At 53.4% G+C, this 27,834-nt stretch overlaps 1 protein-coding gene across 2 annotated transcripts in view; it reads right to left on the reverse strand.

Moving 5' to 3' along the window:
- The window catches only part of ARHGEF10 (Rho guanine nucleotide exchange factor 10), a 134,146-nt gene that overhangs the window by 105,087 nt on the left and 1,225 nt on the right, over positions 1 to 27,834 (reverse strand). For both annotated transcript variants that reach the window (XM_032162526.2, XM_032162527.2), the window contains exon 2: positions 12,368 to 12,451. In XM_032162526.2, the coding sequence (XP_032018417.1) occupies positions 12,368 to 12,404 (37 nt within the window). In that variant the 5' untranslated portion in view covers positions 12,405 to 12,451. The remainder of the gene's footprint in view (positions 1 to 12,367; positions 12,452 to 27,834) is intronic.

A 27,834-nucleotide genomic window follows, 5' to 3' on the forward strand; every position in this document is an offset into this window, starting at 1 on the left:
ACACCCTGCATCTCTCCCTAGAATTCTTCTCCTTTTATTTTCATTTTGCCTCTCTTATTTACAATTTTAATTAAATATCTCTAATGATTAGAAAATCAGTGTCAAATATGAACATCGATATATAGCTTAAAATACAAACTTCCATAATTATTAAAGAGCATGGTTAATAACCGTTCCAAGTAAGTGCTTGATAAGAAACATTTTGCAGGAGGCGAGCCACAGGTCTCCTTGGACTGGGGTTACGGCTGATGGTGCAGCCTGCTCTGTGCATCATCTGCAGAGACAGCGTGCTGGGACTATGCACCACCATCAGAGCAGACAGGTGCTTCTCCTTTCTCCAGAGGAGACCCACGTGCTCGGAGGACACCACTGGACACACCCAGGAGCGAGAGGAACCCAGCCCCTTCCAGCCTTTCCCAAGGGCCGGGATTTCTTCCCAACACACGTTCCTGAGGAAACCTCCTGCTGCCACGCCCTGCAATCCACAGAAGCAGGTGGCACCTCGGGACAGGACCTGGGGCAGCCCAAACCAAGCGCCTCCAACACAGACATTCCCCTGTGGGCCAGGGAGATGCACCCAGGCAGGAAGGTCCAGCTCGGCTGCAGGCAGCTCCGGAGGGGGCTGAGGGGGAGCCCTGCTAGGGAGGAACCCACAGATACACAACCCACTTCCACTCCACTCAGTCTCCAGGCGCACTCTGCCGGGCCTCCCAGGGAAGTCACCTCCCGGGGAACTCTGGTGGTCTAAAAACAACCTGTAAATGTGAGGTGTTTCATTTTCCTTTGAATCTCCTGAACTAGTCATACATTCTAGGAGCACCTTTTGAAGGAAACAGATTTTTAGGTCACCACAAATACCGGAGGGGCCCAGGACCATGACACCGTGAACTGGACCAGCTTCCGCTGCAAGGACGGTGGGGATGAGACCCCCAGCTGACCATGACACCCGGGGACCCCACGAGCTTTGTGGAACTGCTTCCACCAACACTCACGAGTTTTACAAGTATGAGAATGACAAATATTAAAATTGAATCAAGAAAAAGGATTCAGAAACGTGTTATTTTTAAAACATACGTCTGATAGGAGTGTGTGTTGCTGTCCTTCTGGATGGTGAACTCTGCTCTGCCCAGATACCAAAGCCTCACCCGCTTCCTAGAGGGTCAAAGGCTTCTCTAAATTCAAAGTTTTGAATTTAAGCCTAATCAAATGAAACAATCAAAGAAAGGGGAGAGCTGCAATGGATAGAACCGAATTTAAGCCTAATCAAATAAAACAATCAAACAAGGGGGAGAGCTGCAGTGGATAGAACCGCTAATTTCCAGAGTCTGAGCCTTGTTAACTATGTAATTTCAAACCAGTCCTCACTGTCTCCCAAGTGACCCTAAACAAAACCTATTTCAGAAGGGTTTTTTTTTTTTTTTTTTTTTTGCCATATCATTAAGTACTCAGTTTATTGAAATGAACTGGTGAACACCTTTTAAAGTAAAAAGTTAAACAAACTGTTTTCTGGAATATTTTTCAAATGCAACTGTCATTTCCATAGAATTCACGTTTGCGGAGAAAAAATCATGCTTGCCAAATAAACACGCTGGGGAAACAATGCCGACTAAATGCCCTGACCAAAATGATCAGTGAAAATGTTTATGTATTGCTGGGCGCAGGGGCTCACAGGTGTAATCCCAGCACTTTCAGAGTCCAAGGCAGACTAATGGCTTGAGCCCAGGAATTTGAGACCAGCCTGGACAACATAGTGAAACCCTATCTCTTTAAAAACAACAACAAAAAAAAGGTACAAAAATGAGCCTGGTGTGAGGCGTGGACCTGTAGTCCCACCTACTCGGAAGGCTGAGGTGGGAGGATCACCTGAACCCAGTAGGCGGAAGTTGCAGTGAGCTGAGATCGTGCCACCGCACTGCAGCCTGGGGGACAGAGCAACACCTTGCCCCCACCCCAAAAAAAGTTTCTGTTCTGACCACCCAAAAAAAAGCTACTACCACGCACATGTTCAGATTCATCCAGACGGTGACATAATCACATTAGATTTTTATATTGTCAACTTTCTTTTTTGGAAATTATATTTTACTACCGCTGAACTCTAACAATTAGATAAAATACACCTAGACATGATTCTATAAATACTGTTTTTTAAAAAGGCTTGACAACGTCTGGTACAAAATAGCCTCTTAAATATCTGCAAGGGGGAGAAACACAAGCTATTGGGACCGGAACCCACACTGTACCCCATACAGGAAGACGGAATTCTCTTTAAAGTCTTCAGGAAGGAAGACCGTGAACAGGAGCCCATGTGTGCAGGAAACAGCCCTGAGGAGACACCGAGGCCCCTCCACCCCCTCCCCATACACCACCTCCTGGGCTGTGACACCAGCCCCGGGAGACCTGCGGGATTACCCAGGACAGGGCATGTCCTGTGTGCCAGGTACAGGTATGACCCTGAGAAGAACCGCATGCGTTCTCGGAGCCGGCACCTCTGCTCACCACGCAGCACGGTGCAGTGGGAAACCTGGTTGGCAGCAATGTGTGACACGCTCATCATGTGAGCGAATGAATGAGAGAATGACGAGCAGATAAGCAAGCTTCAAACTGTTTATTTGCCAAAAGAACTCACTTTTTCCCCTAGTAAAACTTAAAGTAGAATTCTACTACACAAGGGAAACCACAGCAAACAAGAAATTCTTCCAAAAGTTTAACTCTTGTTAGTTTAGACTTGGAGAGCCTTGGAAGGGGCTTGGGGCTTGGAATTCGAGAGCTCTCTGCTGTCACCGAAAGACTGGCACACACTGGCGGAGCTGCCCTCCATCCTCTGCAAACACTGCAGGGAAAGACTTTCAAGTTATATAGACTCTCTAGAATGATGTGTGTTACAAATTCCTCTCAGAATTCAGTTCCGGTAAGAAAAAAATAGCCTTTCTACAAGAACTCAAAGAGGGAATTTGCGCTCAATGTAACCACCTGAGGCTGCACCCCCAGCTGCATGGGTGCCCACAGCTGTGCCCACACCGGGCGCCCAGGACAAAGGGTGAGGCTGTCCAGAGCCAGGCTGCTCCTCCCTGACACCCACCTCCAATGGGGCCTCCATGGATGGTGAGGCTGCACTGCCTTCTGAGGTGAGCGTGGGGCCAGGCGTTCAAGGTGGTGTGTGCTGAGCACGTCCATCCCAGACACTGCCCTGGGCCCTGGGGGATCCTGGGTACCACAGACCCCACCCAAGCTCCCCAGGTCCCTTTGTGAAGAGCAATGCAGAACGCCTTTAAAACTCCCGGCATTTGGGATCCTAAGTTTAGCTCTGACACCAGCCCTGACAGGTTCAATTGTGTCTCCTAAATCCCTGTGCTGAAATCCTCATCCCCAATCCCACGGGTGAGCTCATCTGCAAACAGGTGACTGCAGGTGCAGTTGGTTAACAGGAGGCTGTGCTAGAGCAGGCTGGGCGAACCCACTGTGGCGGCGTCCTCGTGACAGCAGAGGCCAGCACAGGGACAAGGAGCCACCTGGCAGCACAGGAGCAGGAACTCCCGGGAGTGCCCATAGCCAGCAGGCGCTGGAAGAGGCAAGGAAGGCTGTGACCTGCATTCCCGGGGAACACAGACAGCCTGCCAGCACCTTGACCTGGGACTTCTGGCCTGCAGCCCAGGAGGCTCCCCCACAAGCTCAACCAAGCCCTTTCCAACACAAAAGGTCCTGTGCCATCCTCAGGGCCCTGGCGGGAGCCAGGCAAGCTGGGCCGGGTTGGTTCCCACAACACTCCTGCTGCAGCCACAGAAGGAATTCCCGCTCCTCAAAAGCCCAGCTTCAGAACTGAGCCATTCAGCTGAAAAAATACAATTTGCAAATTAGGAAAAATGCTCAAGGGCTGCTGAAAGCATCTCGGGAGATACAACGTGTTGTAGTTTGAGACGACATGGATCTTTCAAAAAGCTGGTGGGGAATCTGCAGCGTAGCCGTCATTCGCTGGACACACCGTGGCCCAGTGTTCTCCACCCACTGGTCCCTATGGAGCCCAGGAGGTGGGTGGGAAGGGCCCGGCGCCCTGGGTGGGCAGCGTGGCAGGGAAGGGCGGCCTGGGCAGGGCTGCGGCTGGGGAGAGGCTCTGTGCCCCCTCCTGCCCACGCAGGATGTCAGGTTCTGAGAGTCACGCATGAAGGCCATGACACAGAGGAGGAAACACAGACGGCAGTGCAGCCCGTGCTGACCCACCAGCACCCAGCCCAAATCTAACCACCCACCAGCGCCCGGCCCAAATCTAACCACCCGCCAGCACCCAGCCCAAATCTAACCACCCACCAGCACCCAGCCCAAATCTAACCACCCACCAGCACCCAGCCCAAATCTAACCACTCGCCAGCGCCCGGCCCAAATCTAACCACCCGCCAGCGCCCGGCCCAAATCTAACCACCCGCCAGCGCCCGGCCCAAATCTAACCACCCGCCAGCGCCCGGCCCAAATCTAACCACCCGCCAGCGCCCGGCCCAAATCTAACCACCCGTCAGCGCCCGGCCCAAATCTAACCACCTGCCAGCGACCGGCCCAAATCTAACCTGGCGTTTGGGTTTGGGGGACCATTCTTCTCCTGCACCTCTCCTCGGGCCTGCCCAGGACAGGCTGCCCTCTGGCCACAGTTGCACTTTCCAGGAAAACTGCAGGGTCTGCTGCATTCAGGGGCCAGCCCTTGTGGGTCACCGGCAGCGTGATAGGACACCCCTAATGCTGACCAACAGCAGCAGCCATTTAAGCCTCAGGACTCAGACTGTTTCTGTCACAGCAGGGCCATTGGGGCTGCCTTGGTGGCACTGACTTCTTACCAACCTGACTATTTACACTTGTCAGTATGCAGGTAATTGGCTCATCAATTAAGGCACACATTTCTAAAACAAGTTATGAAATAGAAAACCTTAAGAAATATTATGTTTCCAATTACTATGACACAATATGACCATGCCCGTTTTAGTTTATGTCTATATGCAAAAAAGGGCGAGGAAGTTACCCGACAATCCAGTCTTCGAAATGCTGCTGCTAGGAACGGTGCTGCTACCTGGTCCTCTCCAGGATGACGGAGAGGTTCTAGAGGGCCCACAGGACAGCTCAAGTTATGCATGGCTGTTGCGCTTGGGGTGGCCAGTGTGACCAAGGACCTCACTTGTTGTTATTTAATTCTTGTCAATTCTAAGTTTTGTAGACACTTGAGCCTAGTGGACCTCGCAGGCCTGAATCTCGAGCTATCAAGATGGCTAGCGGCCTGTCTGAGTGTGAGAGCCGTCCCCACACCCACTGGGCCCCTCTGCTTGTGCCTGTCTTCATATGGTCTGCAGCGGAGATTCATTTCTGTTGGGTTATTACTGTATTTTTTTTTTTGAGACAGAGTCATGCTCTGTTGCGTGCGCTGAAGTGCAGTGTTCTGATTGCAGCTCACTGCAGCCTTGACCTCCTGGGCTCAAGCAATCCTCCCACCTCAGCCTCCCGAGCAGCTAGGACTACAGGCATGAGCCACCATGCCCGGCTAAGTTTTATTATTTTTAATAGAGACGAGGTGGCACTATGTTGCCCAGGCTGGTCTCAAACTATTGAACTCAAGTGATCCTCCTGCCTCAGCCTCCCAAAGTGCTGGGATTACAGGCATGAGCCAATGTGCCCGCCCCAGTTTGGTTACTTTTAAGAGATACAACTTTTTAGAGCAATTTTAGGTTGACAGGAAAATTGAGAGGAAGGTACAGAAAGTTCTCATATACTCCCTGTCCCCACAGAGAGCGTCCCCCAACACTATCCCCCATCCCCTGCCAGAGTGGAACACTTGCTGCAACTGAGGAGCCAACACTGAGGTACGTCACTAACTAAAGCCCACGGTGTGCGTGAGGGCTCACTCTTGGTGCTGTGCCTTCTACGGGTTTGGACAGGCGTGTAACGACATGGACGCACCATTATCAAGGAATTTCGTGGCGCTAAAAATCCCCTCTGCTCCGCCTATCACCCCTCCCTCCCGCAAACCCCTGGCAACCCCTGAGCTCGTTACTGTATAGTTTGTGTTTTCTAGAATGTCATGTGGTTGGAATTGCACTGTGCACAGCCTTTCCAGGTTGGCTTCTCTCGCTCAGTAAGAGGCATTTAACGCTCTTCCATGTCTTTTCACGGCTTGGCAGCTCATTTCTTCCTAGCACTGAATGTTCCATTGCCTGAATGGGCCCTAGTTTATCCATCCATTCACCTCCTGAAGGACATCATGGCTGCTTCTGGGTTCTGGCAATTATGAATAAAGCTGCTATCGACACCTATATGGGCAGGTATTGAGTGGACATTAACTTTTCAACTCATTTGGATAAATGTGCCGAGGCATGGCTGCAAATCACACGGTAAAAGTGTGCTCCGCTTTGAAGAAGCCACCAAACTGCCCTCCCACGCGGCTGCCCCATGGCCTCTAACCACCTGCCAGCACCTGGCCCTCCTCAGCATTTGCCGTCTGTGTCCACGCGGCCGCCCCACGCCCTCCTCAGCATTTGCCATCTGTGCCCATACGGCCGCCCCACACCTTCCTCGGCATTTGTCCTCTGGGTCCAAGTGGCCGCCCCACACCCTCCTCGGCATTTGCTGTGTGTCCATGCGGCCACCCTATGCCCTTCTCAGCATTTGCCGTCTGTGTCCCCACGGCCACCCCACACCCTTCTCAGCATTTACCATCTGTGCTCCGGATTTTGGCTATTCTAATTCGAAGTTAGTTTTAAGTGATCTTTTCTTAATGAGCAAAAGGCTACAAATAAAGTATCTAAGTTTAGTTTAAAATCCAGTTACCCTCTGTCTGGGGTGGGGAGTGGCTTCTGGGGGTGACTGTGTGGTGGTCCTACATACTTGTGAATACACCAAAAGCCACTGAGCTTTACAATTTAAATAGGTAAATGGTACTAAGATATGAATGATATCTTAATAAAGCTATAAACAAAAAAACTTAATCTCTCATTTTAAATAAACTATACATATAAAAACAAGTGCTGCCTAGGTTTGTCAGGGAAAAAAATTGCTAATGTTTGAAATGTATAAATGCAGACACTATCACTTATATTAACAGCATTTAAAAGTTTGCTTCAAGGGGAAAAAAAAGACTACTTCTAAAATACTGGAAGAATATTCACTAAAATTTTAACAGTACTCATCTCCCAGAGGTGAAGTATTTTCTTTTTCGTGACTTGTCTATACTTTAGTTTTTATTCTACAGTTAACATGCATTATAATTTTTTTAATTACCCAATTTAGATTACAAACTGTAAAGTCATCTGAATACCTGAAATGTAGCTTCACTACATTTACCTAGTAAATACATTTAATAGTGAATACAATATTCACTGAATAAACAACAAACAGAAATCACGTTACGCCCATCACTGCGCAGCACATCTCCCATCCTGCTGTGTTATTCTGAAGCCCCTGGACAAATCTACACCACAAATGCTAAGTGCAGAGTCGTGGGTGAGAGAACGGCTTCTGGAGTCGGAGAGCTGGGTTCAAACTTCGCTTGCTGGCCACGAGACCCCATCCCTCGTCTATAGAAAGGAATCACAGAATGGAAAGACTCCCTCCCCGGGGCATGTTGCAACAAGTAGGAAAGGCCGTGTGGTGCGTACAAAGCCACTTAACCTGAGGACTAAGACGGAGGACCCAGCGTACCTCTTTACAGAGATACTGAAGAGAGGATGACAAATACAATATGCACGATGCAAAAGAAGATGCATAGAACACTTCAATTTTCTGTTTTCTTTAGTGAAATATTTATTCTACAAGCTATCAAGACCTGGTGGCTCTGGTCCCAGAATCGTCAGTGGGACAGAACTGGCTGCCAGCCCTGGAGAAGCAGGCCACCCATTCCCGGGCCACCTTCGCTCGTGAGCAGACAGCGCTCTGACTGTTCCAAGTCCATGAAGAACTTTTACAGACATGCAACGATTAACACACTGAGAACAAGATTAAAGTAATACTCATTTTTTAAGATCAGAGATAAAAGCTAAGTGTTATTTTTCCTGGGGCTTTGAAGAGCATATCTGATTCTAATAAGAAGGTTTAACTCAGGTTATAATTTTCTCTTATTTTGAATGAAGGCTGTTTGTGTTTTAGCTCTATTGTTTAAAGAAAAGTCCTTTCAGAAGCACCAGGCTGCAAACAGCTTCATCCACAAGAGGCTATTCATAACCACTTCTTGGCTCTGGGTGTCACTGTGGTTTGTAGCTGCTTGTGCTGAAGGAGGCCTCCCCAGAAACAGTGCCATTCCCCAGAAACATTGCTGCCCCCAGAAACAAAGCTGCCCCCAGAGACGATGCCAGTGTGAGTGCTAGCGTCTGTCTGAGCTCATTATGGAAGTTACCAGGTATTTGGTAAATAATTTTTTGTGAACCAACATTAACATCCCAATTGTACTGATTTCTTTTGCCCTAATGTAATTTGCAATGGAATTTTGCTACTAATTAGAGAAAGGCTTTAGCTGGCAGTGTGACTTGTTTTGCATTCTGAGAAATCCCAGATCATCTTCTGAATGGATTTGCTAAGTGCTTACCAGCTAGGTCTAAGTACTTTATAGACGCTAACTCGTCAAATCCTCCCCACACTTATGAGAGGGTTCTGTTTTTTCCAGGAATGATGGAAATTGAAGGCTGCTTAGGTCATCAGCTCACCCATCTCAGGGTCAACATTTGAACCCCAGCTGCTGGGCAGCAGAGCCTGAAATCTTTCCTGGTGCACAAGCTGCCTCTCAAACACCACTTCACCCTGTGATGACTTGACTTGTTGCCAAGGACATTTCTAGAGAAGGCACAGGGACCTGGTAAAGGTGAGGAATGGGCATGGACTAAAGAATGATTCCACTGGAACACACAACAGCACCCCTGCCAGGAGGCCCCACGTGCAGCCACTGAGGAGGACACTTAGGAAAAACGCGCAGCAGCCTGGAAAATACTCACAAACACAAATGTTAACACGGTATAAAAACCTACACTCAAAATGTTAAAAATCAGGCCACGTTTGGTGGCTCACGCCTGTCATCCCATCACTTTGGGAGGCCAAGGTGGGCAGATCACTTGAGGTCAGGAGTTCAAGACCAGCTGGACAACACGGTGAATCCCTGTCTCTACTAAAAATACAAAATTAGCTGGGCGTGGTGGCGGGTGTCTATAATCCCAGCTACTTAGGAGGCTAAGGCAGGAGAATCCTTGAACCCAGGAAGTGGAGGTTGCAGTGAGCCAAGATCACACCACTTCACTCCAGCCTGGGTGAGAGAGCGAGACTCCATCTCAAAAACAAAAAGTTAAAAATGTATATTCAATGACTACAATTATGTAGAAAAGAAATGTGGGGAAAAAAAACAGAAAAGTGATGATCTAAAGTACCAGCACCAACTCTGTCCAAGGGCAGGGAAGAACCGAGGTCGCAGTAATTTCCTGCTGCGTCCTGATCTTCAGGGACACTTTTAAGTGGACAGTTTACTTAATAATGGAGGAAATTATAATTAAAGTACCACAGAATCCTCAGAAAAGACACCAGGCCATTATCCCTATTTCTATTTGTCATAAAAGTTATTGGCTAGAAACTCACCTAAGTTTCCGAGCCAGAGCACTGTCATTAAATGGTGGCTTTCTGTATCGAAGTCCAAGGTCAAATGGCCTCTCAGCAAGGGCAGGGGCCTCACTCCCAACCTGACAGAGGGCTGCAGCAGATCCGCAGCACCTCCAAGGCTCCTGGGCTCCCACCAGGGTCTCCCGAGGACACCCTCCTGGGTGACATGTTAACAGCAGCAAACTGTGGAGATCTCCACGTTCCTGCAGCCTGCAGTTAGTGACCAGCCCTGAGGCTGCATCCAGTGGGCCTTGGCCCAAGGACGGCCTGACCAGTCCAGCTGCACCCAGAGGGCGTGGGCCTGTCATACTCTCCCCTAGGTCGAAATCTGGGCAGAGGGAGGGGCTATGGAGACAACCCCCGCCCCAGCAGAGGAACGACCTGCTGCAGGGAACCCTGGGCACCCCCAGTCCTGCCTCCATCAGAGGCCATGTCTCTAATTAGCACAACTACCAAGGTGGAGTCCTATGGGCCCAGGAACCTTTTTCAGAAGCCAGTTCTGCTCGTGGACACCATGGGTGGATGGGCATTGCATGCAATCCAGGTGGTGGTACCACTGGGCAGAGCTCCTCAGGGTGCCAGGCACTAGCCAGGACTGATGACGAAGTCAGCAAATGCTGGAGATACATTTAATGAGAAAACGGTGTTTCCGCCTTCTTGAAACAGTCGGCAAAACAGGGTGAAAGGCAGCATCCATCTGCCATGGGATTCTGAACGGGCCCTACGTCCTCCACATTCCTAGACACTTAACTGCAGAGACAGCTTCCTGGCCTTTCTTTTATTTTTAACTTTCCCCAACAACTGTACCCGCCTCCTGAGCATGTCAAGGCACCGTATTAATGGTGTCCCATCTTACATGCATGTGGGAAGGAGGGGAGGCAACAGAAAAGCACACAAGATCTGGTGCCCACCCCTTCAAATAGAAAACTATCCAAGACAACCACTCATTTCCGTGAAATGCCAAAAAGAAAGCAGGGAGGTGGGAGGGGGCCCTGGGAGGGATGGCCGCCCAAAGTGGGCCCGTGGAGGGTGAGGCCACAGGATGACGCCCACTGCCCTGCTTTGCTGGGGCATCATCTCATTTGATAGGAATAAAAAGCAGTAAAAGATTTTGCTCTCTGCCTCATGTTCCACCTTTATCTTTTAGACAGGGTCTCAGTCCCACCACTCAGGCTGGAGTTCAGTGGAACGATCTCGGCTCCCTGCAGCCTCAACTTCCCGTGCTCAAGTGAACCTCCCACCTCAGCCTCATGAGTAGCTGGGATTACAGGCATGCACCATCATGCACAACTAATTATTATTATATTATTATTTTTGCAGAGATGGGGTCTAATTATTACAACTATTACAACTAATTATTATTATATTATTATTATTTTTGTAGAGATGGGGTCTCACTATGTTGCCCAGGCTGGTCTCAAACTCCTGGGCTCAAGTGATTCACCCACCTCAGTCTCCCAAAGTGCTGGCATTACAGGTGTGAGCTAAGGTGCCCGGCCTCATTTTCAGTTAAAATAACCTAGTCTGGCAGAGCCTGAATGCCAGCAATCCACACGTGAGTGAAGCTGTGGCAACAATGATCACCACGGCTACAAAGAGGCAAGGAGACTGGGCAACGTCACCCCCAGAAGAGAAGCAGCGGAGCCGAGGCCTCGGGTTTCCGGTACCAGGTCTCATACCCCATGGTCCTGCGGCTCTGGAGAACCCCAGGAGCTGGACTTCCAGGCCTGGTTCCCCACCGCAGACCCCCGGCAGCAGGAGTGGGCATCCCTTCTGGCCCCTGCGGTGTCGCTGGCTGTTTCTGGGGTGGCCACTGCTCACACCTGGATTCTCTCATCTCTGTCGTCCACCAGGCCCCGGTGACTCCTGGATTCTCCTGTCTCTGTCGTCCACTAGGCCCCGGTGACCCCTGGATTCTCCCGTCTCTGTCGTCCACCAGGCCCCGGTGACTGACTTGCTTATGAACAGCCTGACTTCCAGGCTGCCTCTTTTCTGATCCAGCTACAACCTCTGAGGGTCCAGAGTGTCCACACAGTTGGGGGGCACAGACGACCAAATCCCAGCATCTCCCAAGACCCACACCCACAGTGCCAAGGGGCCTGGAGCCCACACAGTTAATTCCCCGACCTCCACACCTCCATCACCCCCCGGATCTGCAATGGACACCAGGCTCGTGTGCATCGTGTGGTCTGGCAGGCCCTGGGAGGACAGAGGCCAGGTCTCCAGGCCCTGCAGACGACCTGCCATGGAAACGTCGGTCAGCGTCCACCTTCTCCACTGGCCGGGGCATGAGCCGGCAACCCTGGCATAGTCATTTTGCCAACAATTTAACTCAGGTGAGGTGACAATGAAGATAAATCTTTCATCAGCAGCCCCTCCCTTATGGGGCATATGGATACAGAGGTCGTGCTTGTCCCTGAGCGGCCGCTCAGAGGAGGGAGGCAGAAAAGGAAACTGGGTGACCACCCGCCATGGGCGAGCTGTGCTTTAAGCCTGAGCGGGGACTTCAGATGCTGACCATAGGTCCCCAAGAGCAACACAGCAGCGTCTGTGAGGAACGCAAGAGGCTCACCCAGGATGCCCACGTGGTAAGGCAGGGGTGGGGACACCGAGGCTCACGTCAGAACCTTCTCTTTCTCCCGAGAAGCTCTCACTCCACCCCATACCCCAGTGACCAGCAATTCAGTGGTTCCAAAAGTACCCTGTCCTTGACGAGAGCGGCAGCGCGCCCTGACCCACAGGCCCACCCGCCAAGTGCTGTTACCTGCAGGAGCGGGAGGCAGGGGCTCTCGCTGGTCCATGCTGCAGCTCCAGACGCCTCTCTCAGCTCTGTTAAGGGAAGGAGCTCCTGCAAGAAGGAGAGACGCCGTCACTGTTCAGGTGGATAAACACGCACTCAATCGGTGCAGGGCTGTGGACACAGAACCCCGCAAAAAGGAAGAGCTAACTGTCATTACTGCCGTAATTAGAAGACTCGCCACCTATTAGCCGTGAATGCTTATAAATCTCCCTTGAAACAACATTCAAGAGCAAAACAAAAGAGACTTCTCAGTGTTGGAGTGACTTCACCTTGAAGTGTAGCCAGAAGTTTATTTTGCAACTTGGATTCGCTGGCCAGGCCCTCCCAACCTGACACTGGCTTCAACTCCTTGTTGAATTTCCCACCGTATTCTAAAGGGAGAAATCAACATGGAAACCAAACCTGTTTATTCCAGACTTAGCTGGGATTAGGTGCGGCGCTGACGGCCCTCTCCACTCCTTTTGGTAAGCATGTGGCTAACCTCTCGGGGCAAGGCTGGGTCCCGGCCTGCCTGCTGTTGTGATTCTTGTCTACACTTCGTGTTTCCCTCCCTGCTTTGAGGACACGAGTTTAAGTGTGAGCTGGATGCCAGCCGAGTCCTGGGAAGGCCAGTTCCTGGTGACTCGTGTTAAGACCACAAAACATGGGCCTGCGTCCCGCCAGAGCCATCCAGGGGGAAATAAGCTGTCCTCAGGGAACTCTCTGGCTGCCTCGGCTCCAGCACCAGGTACCAGGCTCCAGCACCAGGGACCAGGCTCTAGCACCAGGGACCACGCTCCAGCACCAGGGACCAGGCTCCAGCACCAGGGACCAGGCTCCAGCACCAGGGACCAGGCTCCAGCACCAGGGACCAGGCTCCAGCACCAGGGACCACGCTCCAGCACCAGGGACCAGGCTCTAGCACCAGGGACCAGGCTCTAGCACCAGGGACCAGGCTCCAGCCCCAGGCCCTCGCCGCATTAGGAAAAGCACATGGGGTCACAGGGGCCACAGTCTCTGAGTGTCACCCACAGGCCAGCTCCTCCGAGGCCAGGCGGGCCCACGCCCAGGGTGGTCACTGGCCTCACGTGCTCTTCAATGAGGGGAACGCGAGGGGATGGCAGGGCGCCAAGAGCTCCAGGCTCTGCCTGCCACACACCCAGGACGCCACCAGGCCAGCAAATTCTCTTATCCTAGTGCAGAGAGCTGGCTGCTGGCTCTGGCACTCTCAGAAGCAGACAGACACAGCTTTCCAATGAGTCTGGCAGTGGGACCCTGCCCCCAACCTCAGATGTGGCACCTCCTGCATTCCCAGCCCAGTGCCCGCCCGTCTGCCCTCCTGTGTTCCCAGGCCAGCGCCCGCCCTTCAGCCCTCCTGTGTTCCCAGCCTTGAACCTGCTCTCCCTCCATCCCCCAGACTCGCTCAGGTGCATGCCACGTGCCACCACCCCTGCCCCATCTCCAGCACCTGGCCTCATGGTTCGGTGCCTCGCAGCCTCAGTTCCTATTGCAGCCTCAGTTCCTAGGTTTCAGGTCATTTCACCAACAACGCACACAAGTAGTTCAACATGCGCTGGGGCTCCCCACGAGCAGCAGCTGCGATTGTCTCATCTGTTAACATAACTGCTGAGAAAAGAGCAGAACTTCTGTCTGAGGGATGGGAGCCCTTTCACAGCATCAGGCCCCGAGAGACGTGCAGACAAGCCACAACCACACCCTGCTCCCCACTCCCTGCCCCCAGGGAGCTGCATGTTCACTCAACACACCTGCTGTGGCCCCCAGTGGCTGGGAAAGAGCCTGGTGATGCTGCACTGGACACCGTGACACACCCTGTAGCTTAACAATGGACAGCCATCACTAATCAATAAACCAATGGTTTGCATAAACTAACGAGAATTCCTGACAAACAGCTTTCTATCAGCCTCCCTGACCCCCTTTCTGCTTTCCAAAACCCCCCTGGAGGCGCTGCTCATCAGTGTGCATTCGGGGCAGCCTGAATCCAGGCTCCTGGGCTGCAGGCCTCACACGCAGCCCAAATAACCCTCTACATAGATTACTTTCACCCTAGCTTTTTCCTTTTAGGTCCACCTCGCCAGCGCAACTCCAAGACGTGGGTACTGTTATTATTTTTCAATGGAGAAACCACTGGTGGGGAGACTTGAGACACTCACCCAAGGCTACAGCTGAGGGCGGTTGGCTGACAGGAAGGCTACAGCTGAGGGCGGGTGGCTGACGCAAAGGCTACAGCCGAGGGCGGGTGGCTGACGTGAAGGCTACAGCTCAGGGCGGTGGCTAACACGAAGGCCACACCTGAGGGTGGGTGGCTGATGTGAGCACCCAGAGCCCGGCCCAGGCCCCGAGGGCACGTCCCTGCCCTTCCACCCGCCGGCCAGGAGACGGGGCAAGTGAGGTCATCACTCCACCTAGAATACGTGGGGAGTCACAAGATCCACATCGGGTGCCCTTGCCGGTAAGCTCTCTGTGCAACGAGACAGGGTCCGAGGGCTGGCCAGCGCACCCGTGAGGCGGGAGGGGCCCTCCCTCTCCACCCCAGCAGCACTCGTGAGGCAGGAGGTGCCCACCCTCTCCAGCCCAGCAGTGATTCCACGGGATGACAAAGGATGTTATCCTTGGGAGGAAAGCTGTCATTTCCAAGTTAAGGTCAGACAGACATGCCTGGACCACAACAGTGAATGGGGGGAATGACACTCATGGAAGGAATCCTCAGAGACAAGTGCAGCAAACACACCGGACAGTCCCCACACCAGACAGCATCCACACCAGACAGCTTCCACACCAGACAGTCCCCACACCAGACAGTCCCCACACCTGACAGCTTCCACACCAGACAGCTTCCACACCGGACAGTCCCCACACCAGAGAGTCCCCACACCAGACAGCTTCCACACCAGACAGCTTCCACACCGGACAGTCCCCACACCGGACAGTCCCCACACCAGACAGTCCCCACACCAGACAGTCCCCACACCAGACAGCTTCCACACCGGACAGTCCCCACATCGGAAAGCATCCACACGAGAAAGCTTCCACGCTGGACAGTCCCCACATCAGACAGCATACACTCCAGACAGCTTCCACGCTGGATGCCCCCCCCCCACATGAGACAGCCCCCACGCCAGATGGCCCCCACGCTGGATGGCCCCCACGCCAGATGGCATCAATGCTTCCGACAATCGGATCCCATGGACAGAGAGGACTACACTGGCTCTGAGACACAGACAAAACCCAAAATGACCCTTCAGCCTCAGTCAAAAATATTCAGGCAACACCAACTGTGCTGAAGAGTGCGTGGCTCTCTGAAGGAATGGACACGTGGGGTCTAAAGAGGACTGCCGGTGCGCACACAGCAGCAGGACCTGACGCTGACTGCCACCCTGACTGCGGAGGGAGGGATGGCTTCTCCCCAGGCTGGGCGGGCGCGGGGTGGCTGTGTGAAGGCGAGGACTCCTTCATTCGTCAGCCTGGCCTGGATGACTCGGCGGCCTCAGAGCCGGATGGAAGAAGAGTACGTTCCACGGCTACGGCATCTCCCAACAAAGAAAATTAACAATGCTCCAACACAGCTATGAATCCTCAAGAGTTTAGGTTGACGTCATCTTTCCCTGGTACGCTGGCACCAGGGCCAATGCCATCTCACACATCAGCATCGCTGGAGATGGAGTCCAGCCCCGTTAGAGAAAGGGAGGCACCAGGCACCCCCAGCACCCCCGGTGGGTCCAGCCCAATGTCTGTTCCTTCCATGGTGCACCAGGACCTCGGGGAACAGGACAGACAAGACGCATCCACCATACGAAGAAGAGACAATGAATAAACGCCCTGAACTCTGCGGAGGAGACAATGAATAAACACCTTTGAACTTTGCAGTCCTGAGAGGAGACGGAGGAGGAAACTGTACCTACAGCACCTGTGAGAGTGAGAAGCAGTGTCCCCACGACCCGGAGTCCTCACCACCTTTACTCACTGTGAGGCGCGTGGTATCCCTCAGTTTCTCAACTGCTGAAGAAACAAAGGTCACAGATTCACCTGCCCAACATTAGTAACATGACGCAGCCGAGGAGCCAGGCAGCCTCGGGCTTCAGAGAAAACCGGCGCCCTCCCTTTGTGACCCACGCTCTGTTTGCAAAGGTGGTGAGCAAGTGGCAGGGCCAGAAGCACACTCTTCCCCCTTCCTGCCCTAGACAAGGCCAGCTATATGCCTGCCAGGTCTGTTCAAGAATGAACACCACACTAGCACGCTCCACCTGACAGCCACATGGCTTTGTGCCTTCAGAGAATTCTGTTTCCTTGAGCCCTGCTGTTTAATCTCCAGGTTTTAAACCATACTGTGTAAATCTCATTCATGCTATTTGTTTCTCTACTAAAATGCACAAAAATGAGTCAAATTGATTTCTCATTTTTCCACTGAGAATCTTAATGTTAGGACCAACGGAAAGATGAACAAGCCTGGGCATTACTCCTTTTTACGCCTGGACCTTTTTAAGGGTGACATCTCACCCTTCACCCAGCACCTACCATGGCGTCTGCCTGCATCAGCTCCGCAAGTCTGCAGGGCAGCCCTGTGCAGAAAGCATGCCCCCGACCCTGCTGCGGCTCTGCGCAGCCCACAGCAGCCCCTGGCTCTACAGTTGGGAAGCGACTGTCAGATTCTGGCCCAGGCCTTGCCCTACCACTGGCATCTGACCCATACACAAGTGTCAGGCAGACTGCAAACTCCAAAAATTTCCTTCCAAATTAGTGTCCCTTAAAAACTGCATTCCTAAGAAGGAAAATTTCTAGAAGATTGTATTAGTCCGCTTTCATGCTGCTGATAAAGACATACCTGAGACTGGGAACAAAAAGAGTTTTAATTGGACTTACAGTTCCACATGGCTTGGGAGGCCTCAGAGTCATGGTGGGAGGTGAAAGGCACTTCTTACATGGCGGCGGCAAGAGAAAATGAGAAGAAGCAGAAGCGGAAACCCCTGATAAACCCATCAGATCTCATGAGACTTACTCACTATAAGGAGAACAGCACAGGAAAGACCAGCCCTGATGATTCGGTTACCTCCCCCTAGGTCCCTCCCACAACATGTGGGAATTCTGGGAGATACAATTCAAATTGAGATTTGGGTGGTGACACAGCCAAACCATATCAGGGGCTGACACAGAAACCACGCCTTTGTTTCTGGACTCAGAGCTGCCTGTGCTCCCTACACAGCCCATGGCAGCATGTGCTCCTCCCCCCACAGCCTGCTCCCCCAACTTGAACCTGCTGTGAGAAGTATCTGTGTCCCTAGAACCTCCAGGCCACACAAAACATCCCAGCTCCCTGAAGCCCCGGGTGTTTAGAGACTGCCTTCTCTGTGCAATCTTCCAGCAGTGTCCGTCAGCGCACGTGGCCGGCAACTCCCCACAGGTCACTCACCTGGACCTCACAGGCATCCTTTTCAGTGGTGGGGCTGGGCTGGGGCTCACTCTCCCTGCCCTGGTGCAGGTGAGATGGACCGTGGGGGCAGAGCAGAAGTCTCCACTTTCAAAACACTCTATCCCCAGCAGCATGCAGCATGAGCTCATACCTGCCTGGGCTGCAGGCTTTGTTTCACAATTGCTGTAATTTTCCAATTTAAGCATCTTAATGAAAGATTGCATTGTGCATTTGGATTGTGTGGTGTTGTTGTTGTTGTTGTTGTTGTTGTTGTTGTTGTTGTTTTGCAACAGAGTCTCACTCTTGTCACCCAGGCTGGAGTGCAGTGGCGCGATCTCGGCTCACTGCAAGCTCTGCCTCCCGGGTTCATGCTATTCTCCTGCCTCAGCCTCCCGAGTAGCTGGGACTACAGGCACCGCCACCACGCCCAGCTAATTTTTTGTATTTTCAGTAGAGATGAGATTTCACCATGTTAGCCAGAATGCCGGGGCCACAGGGGTTTCCTGGCTCCCGTGGTGCATCAGGGGTGGGATGTCCAGAGGCCACACAGCCTTGGACACCGGCCACCCAGCACCTGGCTTCTGGTCCCAGGCTCCCGGCTCTGTCCTCTGGGGACCTCGTGATCCGCCTGCCTCAGCCTCCCAAAGTGCTGGGATTAGAGGCATGAGCCACCCCGCCTGGCCTGGATTGTGGTTTTAAACAAAAAGATGATGCATTCAGTCACAGAGGGAGCCCAGAGACACCGAGGCTGAAGGACCGTTTCATGCCGTGTGCGTCAGGCCGCAGCCCCACCTTCTACAAGTGTTTACAGACGACAGCACAGCCACTGCGCTCCGTGACGCTGTTCGGCATGACTGTGGGGACACACCCGCACCTGTGCTGCAATCGTGCTGTCTGTGCCTTTTACCATGTGCCCAGGACTGCAAAAGATGCTCAGGGGAGCCCATCCAGGAGGAATGCAGGGTGGGAAGGATGCCGGCCGAAGACCCAGGGACATTCCACGGGCACCTTTCCAGTCAGTGCTTCAGGATGGCATGAGCGCGCTAGTGGGAGCTGTCATGCTGAGTCCTGCGCAGGAGGAAGTCACCATGACCCAGGGCCTCCACCTGGGAAACAGCCACAGCGGGGGCAGGCCTGGAGCCTGTGCCAGGAGCCTGTCTGCATCTGCCCCAGCTCAGCACTTCCCAGCCACACAGGCCCTCGACCTGCTTGTACCCCCACGGCCTCAGCTGCACAGGAACGGCACCGACTCACAGGGCTGCCACGTAGTTTCAGAGACGCACCTGGGGCAGGGACAGGCTCTGTGCCTGTGAAGTGCCCCGCTCTTCATTTAGTGCTCAGCCCCGTCCGGCACTCAGGCCTCAAGCATCCTGGGCCCCCTGGTTGGTCTCCTATAGTCCACCCCTCCTGCCTCCATGGCCCTGCAAAGGTGGGGGCGGCAGGCTGAACCACCCACATCCTGTGACCGCGCCACACACTGCAAGAGCGTGGGATGTCCCAGTGCCTCACCAGACGTGGGCCGGGGGCCATCAGCACCCAGCACTCCCCGACCGAGCCGAGCTCAGAGCGCAGCGGCGGACTCGCTTGGCGAATGACGCAGGGGCCATTTGCTCCATCCTCCCACCTGGGGGGTGAAGTGGCCCAGAGGACAGAGCCGGGAGCCCGGGACCAGAAGCCAGGTGCTGGGTGGCCGGTGTCCAAGGCTGTGCGGCCTCTGCACATCCCACCCCTGATGCACCACGGGAGCCAGGAAACCCCTGCGGCCCCGGCATTCTGCACTCGATCAATTTCACATTCATAAGGTTCCAACTGAAGACATAAATCCATAAGGGGGAAACGCAAAAGGACACAAAGTCTACGGCGGGAGTCCTTCTGGAATGTCATGGTTAACTCAACCGAACGCCACAGCAAGCCAAACACGCCAGCCCTTTCCACTGAATGTTTCCAGAGGTCTGTGAGGACCTTACAGAAAGGGGATGGATGGACGGACAGAGGGAGGGAAGGAGGGAGGAAAGAGCTTCGTCTCTAAGACTCGGGAGAACCCTGCTGTCCTGGGTTTGTGTTTTGTGACCATCTGGATTTGGCCTCAGAGCGCAGCTGTGACTGAGTCTCAGGGCACGTGGCACCCAGCAGCCCCTCTCTCCAGGGTCCTCCCTGGGCCTGTGTCTCTGCCTCTGCCACATTCTCACCATTACACTCTGCTCACCTCGGACTGAGATCGTCTGCATGGGACCTTCTCCCCTCCTCTGCACGCTCCCAGAAAAGAAAAATCAGTGAAAAGAGAAGCAAATGCATTCAGTCTCACAAAGGCTTTATAAAACGGTCAATCACGAGCTAACCGGGTCAGAATCAACCCGCCCGAACCCAGAGCAGGTGTGCCCCTCTCTGCGCCACATGCTGGGGAGGAAACAAGCAGCCCCGGATCCACCACCGCAGTGTCCATTCACCCGGGCAGAGCTGCCTGCTCCGTGAGAGTCCACCCCTGATGGGTGAGGGTGGCGTCCAGACAGCCGCGTGCCCCAGGCCTCTGCAGTCACCGCAGGCAGCCCAGCCCTGCTTACCCTTCCCCAGGAGGGCTGGAGCTGCATGCGTCTGCTTGTCTCCCCTCCTCTAGTGCCCCCAAGCAGGAGTGGTCATTGGGGGGCTTCCAGCAGCCCCGACACGGCTCCCCACCAATGCTGTGTGCCGAACACTTGGGGAGGGGTCATCGTTGCAATGGAGGCTGAGGTGCACGGTGCCAGCTAAGACTCCCTCCCAAGGAAGCAGCACAGGGAGCTTGGGACGGGGGTCAGCAGCCAGGAGGGCTTCCTAAAGAAGGCAGTGGGGCTGGGATCTGCAGGAAAGGAGACTGCTTGCTGGAAAGGGTTCAGGAAGCAAGCCGGGCTGGGCATGAGGGCAGCAGCGGCCTGGGGACTGCCCGGGGCCTGGCATGGATAGGGGGCCGATACAGGGCTGGGAAGAGACCAGAGAGCATGGCAGGCATCCTGGGAGTGGGGGTTCGGAGGCGGTAACAGGACACCAAAGAAGAGCGAGAGGCAGCCGTGAGGGCCATTGTTGGGGTGGACACAGTGGCAGCGGCTGAAGGTCCAAGGCTGTAGCCTGCCTCTGTCTCTGCCTCTGTCTGTCTCTCTCTGCCTGTCTCTCTCTGTCTCTGTCTCTGTCTCTGCCTCTGCCTCTGTCTTTGCCTCTGTCTGTCTCTGCCTCTGTCTCTGCCTGTCTCTCTCTGCCTCTGTCTCTGCCTCTCTCTGTCTCTGTCTCTGCCTCTGCCTCTGTCTCTCTGTCCACAGCAAGGGTGGTTGCACATGACCCTCGACACAGCCTTGGGCACAACGTGCCCCCTGCCACCGCGACTCCTCCGGCCATCTACGGACGCTCCATCCCTTGGAGGCCTTGGGAGACTCACTTGGAGCAGCGTGGTGACTCGACCGCAGCTGCCCCTCAGACAGGCACCAGCAGAGCGGGGCCACAGGACCCCCTGCGTGGACTAAACCACCCTCGACCCACCGCTGCGCCTCCAGCCCCACACTCAGGAGGAAGAGCCGCATTCCACAGACTCCTGTCCCCACACCAAGTCCCACCCGGCCACACCCACAGGCTCGGGCACCACCCTCCCCTCCTGCTGACTTGCTGGTTTCCACAGGCAGCTGCGGGAACGGCGCCCGTCCAACTCCACCCGGCCATGCACCACCCTCCAGGGCACTCCTGACCCAGGGCCACAGCCCCATAGGACCCCATGGTGAGAATGAGAAAAAGCTGCCTGTCGTCGACGTGAAAGTCAACACACTGAAAAGTGACTCCATCAGGAGCACCCTCTGCAGGTGCCCAGGAGCGAGCAGTGCACGACCCGCACAGCAGTACATGACCCGCAGCACAGGGCTCTGCAGTGGGTACTGACACCAGCAATCCCAGCAGCACGGGGCCGTCTTTGCGCCCCAACTCGGTCACCACTCACTGTGCACGGCCCCTCCATGGCTGCCACTGTCCCTCCACGGCCGTCACACTGTCTCTCCACGGATGTCACACTGTCCCTCCACGGCCATCACACTGTCTCTCCACGGATGTCACACTGTCCCTGCACGGCCGTCACACTGTCTCTCCACGGCCGTCACACTGTCCCTACACGGATGTCACACTGTCCCTCCATGGATGTCACACTGTCTCTCCACGGCCGTCACACTGTCCCTCCACGGATGTCACACCGTCCCTCCACGGCCGTCACACTGTCCCTCCACGGATGTCACACTGTCTCTCCAGGGCCGTCACACTGTCCCTCCACGGCCATCACACTGTCCCTCCACGGCCGTCACACTGCCCCTCCACAGATGTCACACTCTCCCTCCACGGCCGTCACACTGTCCCTCCACAGCCGTCACACTGTCCCTCCACAGCCGTCACACTGCCCCTCCCCGGATGTCACACTGCCTCTCCACGGCCGTCACACTATCTCTCCACGGCCGTCACACTGTCCCTCCACAGATGTCACACTGTCCCTCCACAGTTGCCACACACTGTCCCTCCATGGATGTCCATCACCCTGTCTGCTACAGCTCTCTGTCACATGGCCCCTCCATGGCTCTCCCACACTGTCCCTCCATGGGTCTGGCCCGTGACCCTTCCAGACACTCTGACACAAGGAGCCTCCAAGGCTTCTTCCCATGCAGTTTCCCCGCTGACCTGGCGTTCGGCCCTCCAGCCCTGGCCGACCTGCCGTTCCCGGACATGCTGGGTGCACCACCTCAGGGCCGCGCAGACGCTGTTCCTCCCACTGGGAATGGGCTTCTGTGGACGTGGGCTCAGCTCATCTCTCGGCTCCACTGGCATTTCAGGCAATGACCCCATTCTCTTGGGGCCTCGCCTTCCATGGCTCCTATTCAATTTCGAATCTCTCCTCTCCGCACCTTGTAGCCCCGTGTATGCCTTATTTTTCCACCTTGTAGCCCCATGTATGCCTTATCTTTCCACAGCTTTTCATCATATTACTTTACTTTTTAAATCATCTTTCCTAAACACAAGGATGCCAGCCCCCCAGGGCAAGCACAGGGCCTCTGCGATTCACGCCCTGTCTTGGGGTGTGAGAGCACTTAGTACTTAGCACGTGGCAGTATTCATGAAACACCTGTCCCTTAATAGGTCATTTCCAGATTTGTCGGTGCTTGTCATATGGCCGCAGGTAGATTTTCTTCGTGTGTAAAGGTTGTTTCTTTTTATAGAAGTTAAATAAAGTATAAAAACTTGATTTAAAAAACACATAAGCACAAAAGGGCACTAAATCTAAGATAATAGAGAAAGGCCTCGAGGGACCAAGAAGGTGTTCGCAGGTGTTTGCACGGCCCCCGGAGGCTCCTGGCAGCCTGGATGCTGGACAGAAGCCACGCCCAGGAGTCAGGCGCCCACCAAGGACAGCCGCCTGGGCCCCACGGGAACTGAGCCGCCTGAGCCTCAGGGGAAATGAGCCGCCTGCCACGCATGCCTGCGGATTGCAGTGGAAATCTCCCAGGATTACAGGTGCGCGCACACAGCCTCCTTCTCTTGCCTTTGTCTGATACTCCTCTTGTCACCAGGAGTCCTTGCCCTCTGGGGCCGTCTGCTGCTGCAGACAGAAAGGACCAGGGAAGCGGCTCTTTACAGCAAGCGGGAGTTGCCTCCAAAGTGCAGGCCTCTGACTGTTGGCGGAGATCACTTCGGAGCCTGCACACTGGACAACATAACCCTCTCCTTCTTGCTACTACTACCTATGACTCGCTCCCCAGATATTTTCATCACCTGGCAACATGCTGCACCTTTCATTCCTTCCTATTAAATCACGGAGAAACGTGCATGTCTAAACGCCATTCCAGGAGCAGGGTGCCTGCCGCCGTCCCAGCAGCATCCACGGGCCTCGCTGCGCGTTCTTCCTCCGCAGACCCCGGATTCGGGACCACGAACGGAGCACTGCGCCGCTGTGCAGCCCTTAGCACCTATGACGCTAGTTTAGACTTTAGCTGCAGCTGAAAAGTGACCTATTCCACATAACACAGGACAAGAGCTTCCAGAGAAAAGAATTCTCCTCAACCCTGCTCTGCAAGAAGTGCCTCTGCTGGCTGAATGCACAGAGCCCACACAAACGACATGAAGCCATGAAGCCGCGGCTTCCCTGGAGGCGCAGATGGCAGCTGGACGTGGATCAGGGCCTCTAGTGTGGGCTGCTTCCCACGGGCCTGCTGAGTCAAGTGCTTGAGAACAAAGCATGAGTCGACTTTCTTATCACTCCTGCAGCAAGCAGGCTGGCCAGGGTCAGGGGCTGGCTCCAGCCCTCAGCGAACCTCAAGCTGGCCCGGCCCACACAGGGCAACCGCCCACAGGCCCGGCCTTACAACACCCCACTGGTTCAGTGCCCTGACCCAGCCGGGCTCAGACCTGCGCGCACAGTGAGGAAGACCCACCACATTCCTTCCGTCATAGCTCAGCGCTTCTCACACAAAACACACCGAGCTTCTGAACCAGGAGTGTCATTAACTCTGGAGCTCCCTGGGTTGTGTCGACACGGCCCACGCAGGTATCCTATCGGGACGACCCAGCTCAGGCCCGACGTGAGCGCTGCTGTGGAAGCAGGCAGTGGTCAGCCTGGCCAGGCTGGCTGGCCGTGCCCCCAGGTGTGCTGGAGGCCCTGCCGCCCGCTTCCTCTCCAAAGCTCAAGGCCTTCCAGCCTCTGCGTCCGCCCAGATATGCACTGAATACCACGTTAGCTTATGTAATGCTCCTTGGACTCACTTTTGTCATGTTCCTTACAGAAAATCAGAAACTGCAATGAAATCACTGCTTTATTTTCCTTTCAGAAAAAAAAAAAATAATAAGCAAACCATAGAATAAAACAGTAAGCGTGCATGCCACGGTTTATCAAAACGTAATTCCTTGGCCTTTCCTGTGTAGTCCGCTCTTAATCATCCACATCAGTAAGAGAGGACAAAAGTTCAAAATTCACTTGGAACACTTTGAAGTTTTCCTTTTGGTATTTATATTCCAAAGTAAATGTCCACACTGCTTTTCCACACCATCATAATAATGACCACATCCAAGTGTAAGGGTCTGTCCCCCACAGCTGGACAACAAGCCACGGGCACAAAACAAAACAAAGAACGTGACCTCAGCACGGAAGCAACACCTACGACTTGCAGGAGCCTGACTCACCGTGACTCACCTGGTGCCGAAAAGGGCCTCGGCTGTCGGTAGCTATCGGTGGTGGCAGAGTGTTGAGGTATCACAACCAGTCCTTCTGTTTTCTTCATTAAATCCCCACTGTGAGTCCCCAGAGACTGACGGTCATTAAGATATTGGAACCTAGAATGGCCAGAATGGTAACTACCACCTCTGCCAGTGCTGATGTACCAGGCCTATTCTACGCAGACAGCCATGCATCTCTACATGCGCCTGTAACAATCTACATGCTTCCCCACTGCTCCCTCACAAGGGCCCCCGCACCGGTCACCGCTCTGGACACCATATTTTACTTTACAACGTTATTTTCCCTATCAGAAGGTGACCCATGGAAGACAAAAACTTTGAACCCAAACATTTTTTAAAATATTTTACACCTTTTTCACATCATTTAACAAAAATATAAAATATCAACAACCCCCAGATAGCACCTTCTACTGGCAGGTCTGCTTTCCTCTAATGATATAACAAAAAGCAGGAAATGGCAATGATGGAAGGAAAGGAATAATCCACGATTAAAAATGATGATTTTGACGGGGCATGCAGTGGCTCACGCCTGTAATCCCAGCACTTTGGTAGGCTGAGGCAGGTGGATCACTTGAGGTCGGGAGTTCAAGACCAGCCTGGCCAACATGGCAAAACCCCATCTCTACTAAAAATACAAAAATTAGCCGGGCACGGTGGTGGGTGCCTATAATCCCAGCTACTTGGGAGGCAGAGGCAGGAGAATTGCTTGAACCCGGGAAGCAAAGACTGTAGCAAGCCGACATCCCTCCACTGCACTCCAGCCTGGGCAACAGAGTGAGACTCCATTTCAAAAAAAAAAGATCATTTTTTCAATTAAAATTTTGAAAACTGCTCACAGAAAACAAACAAACAGAACCAAAACCAAATGTCCAAACCTGATAACTATGAACAGGCTGAAGCAGAGTAGGGTGGCAGACATGGCAGAAGTGTGTGTGTATCAGGGTGGGGGCCGGTGGCAGGGCATTCTCCCTGGGCCCCTTTGCCACACCTGTCCTTACAGGTAACCCTGCCCCTCCCTAGATGGACCTGGGGCTGTGGCCCTGTCTGCAACCCAGGCAAGGCCCCCTCCTGGTCACCTGCCTCTGCTCTCCCTGCCTCTCAGACCCTTGGCAGCCCCTGGGCCTGGCCCACCCCTTCCACTGCAGACCTCCTTCCAAAATTACACTCCCAGAAAGCCTGGTTAAGGGAAAGAGCTGAAATTCTCCCTCATGAATGACTAACAGCTATGCTTCCCTTCTGTCTTATTTCACGCCACTTACCTTTCTACCCGGGCAAACTATAAACAACGCACGCATGAAACACAGATTCTCTGAGCATCTCCAGATCCAAGCTGTTCTTTGCATGCTTCCTGCCACACACTGTGTAGTAAAGAATGACAGGCCTACAACAGTGGTTTCTTACACGTCACTATGACGTTTTCACATCGCTTACAGAATACAGCCGTCATTAGCGCATTTTCAGTTCGCTCTAATTTATGCCAAACATCTTTGTTTAAGAAGCACTTCCCCATACAATGCCTTCTAGCAACTTCTTAAGTGGGCACCCTCAAGTCCCGTGAGAAGCCTGGACTCACAGGGTCAGGGAAAAGCTTCCCCACCTCAACCCAGGTCTGTAACTCCACACCCTCCACACCACCCAATGCCTCTATCTACAACGCACACACACGCACACACGCAAAGCACACACACGCACACACAGAGCACACACACGCACACAAACACACGCACACAAACACACACACGCACACACACAGCACACACACGCACACAAACACACACACAAACGCACACACGCACGCACACACATACACACAAACACAAACACATACACACGCATATGCACACACATGCACACACATACACACAAACACAAACACATGCACACACAAACTGCAGAGGAAAGGCAGCACACCAAAGCACCCAGAAGACAAATGTGGTTACATCTGGAAGTCAAGCATCAACTTTTAAAAACATAAAAAGCTATTTTGAATAACTTTTAACTTCACCCACAACTGTCTACAACTAATGAATTACAAATAGCACCTTACACAAATGAGTTTTCTTACTGCTGAGAAATCCTGGAAGTCTTATCTGACTATAAAAAGTTGTGCATCCGTAACTGCCGATGTTGGCTGCGAAAGCCAGCAAATGCCGTAAGAGACAGAGAGGGACAAAGTGTGTTTTTAAAAATATACAAAGTGTAAACCTCAGTAATCATCTCTCTTTTCGAATAAAAATTATTTCCTCTGCAGCAGGTATTCAAAACATATTATTAAATCAGCAGCAGTGAAATTGTTCCTCCTTGCAGCATTCCACCTATATGGAAATTAAGGCACTCCTGCACAGAATCTAGAATACTGACCAGTCCGTACTCAGGTTATGGTTAACCAGAGAAAAGAATTAAAACCCGCTGCATCTTGAGTCAATGAGAATTTTAACTTGCAGCAAAAGTTAGTGACTGGAATCAATATCAGACGGCAGCAAGTTCGTCTACCGCTGCCTGGGAAAATGACCTCCTGGCCACAGTCTGGAGGGGTACTCAGACTTCACCTTCAGTGCCCAGGGGCCCATGGAGGGGAAGTGGGGCTGGAACAGGTGGGCAGGGCGCCTGTAGACCTAGGTCAGTTTTCTCATAATCTACCTTGGCTTCTTGGGCACCAGCGGGCTGTGGGGTGCAGGGGAACAGGTGAAGTATGGGGGGGACAGCTGGGGTGCAAGGTAAACAGGTGGAGTGTGGGGAGACAGGTGAGGTGCAGGGGACAGGTGGGGTTCAGGGAGACAGGTGGGGTGCGAGGGGACAGGTGGGG

This window comes from Hylobates moloch, unplaced genomic scaffold (assembly GCF_009828535.3).
Source record: "Hylobates moloch isolate HMO894 unplaced genomic scaffold, HMol_V3 SCAFFOLD_8, whole genome shotgun sequence".
Classification (NCBI taxonomy): domain Eukaryota; kingdom Metazoa; phylum Chordata; class Mammalia; order Primates; family Hylobatidae; genus Hylobates; species Hylobates moloch.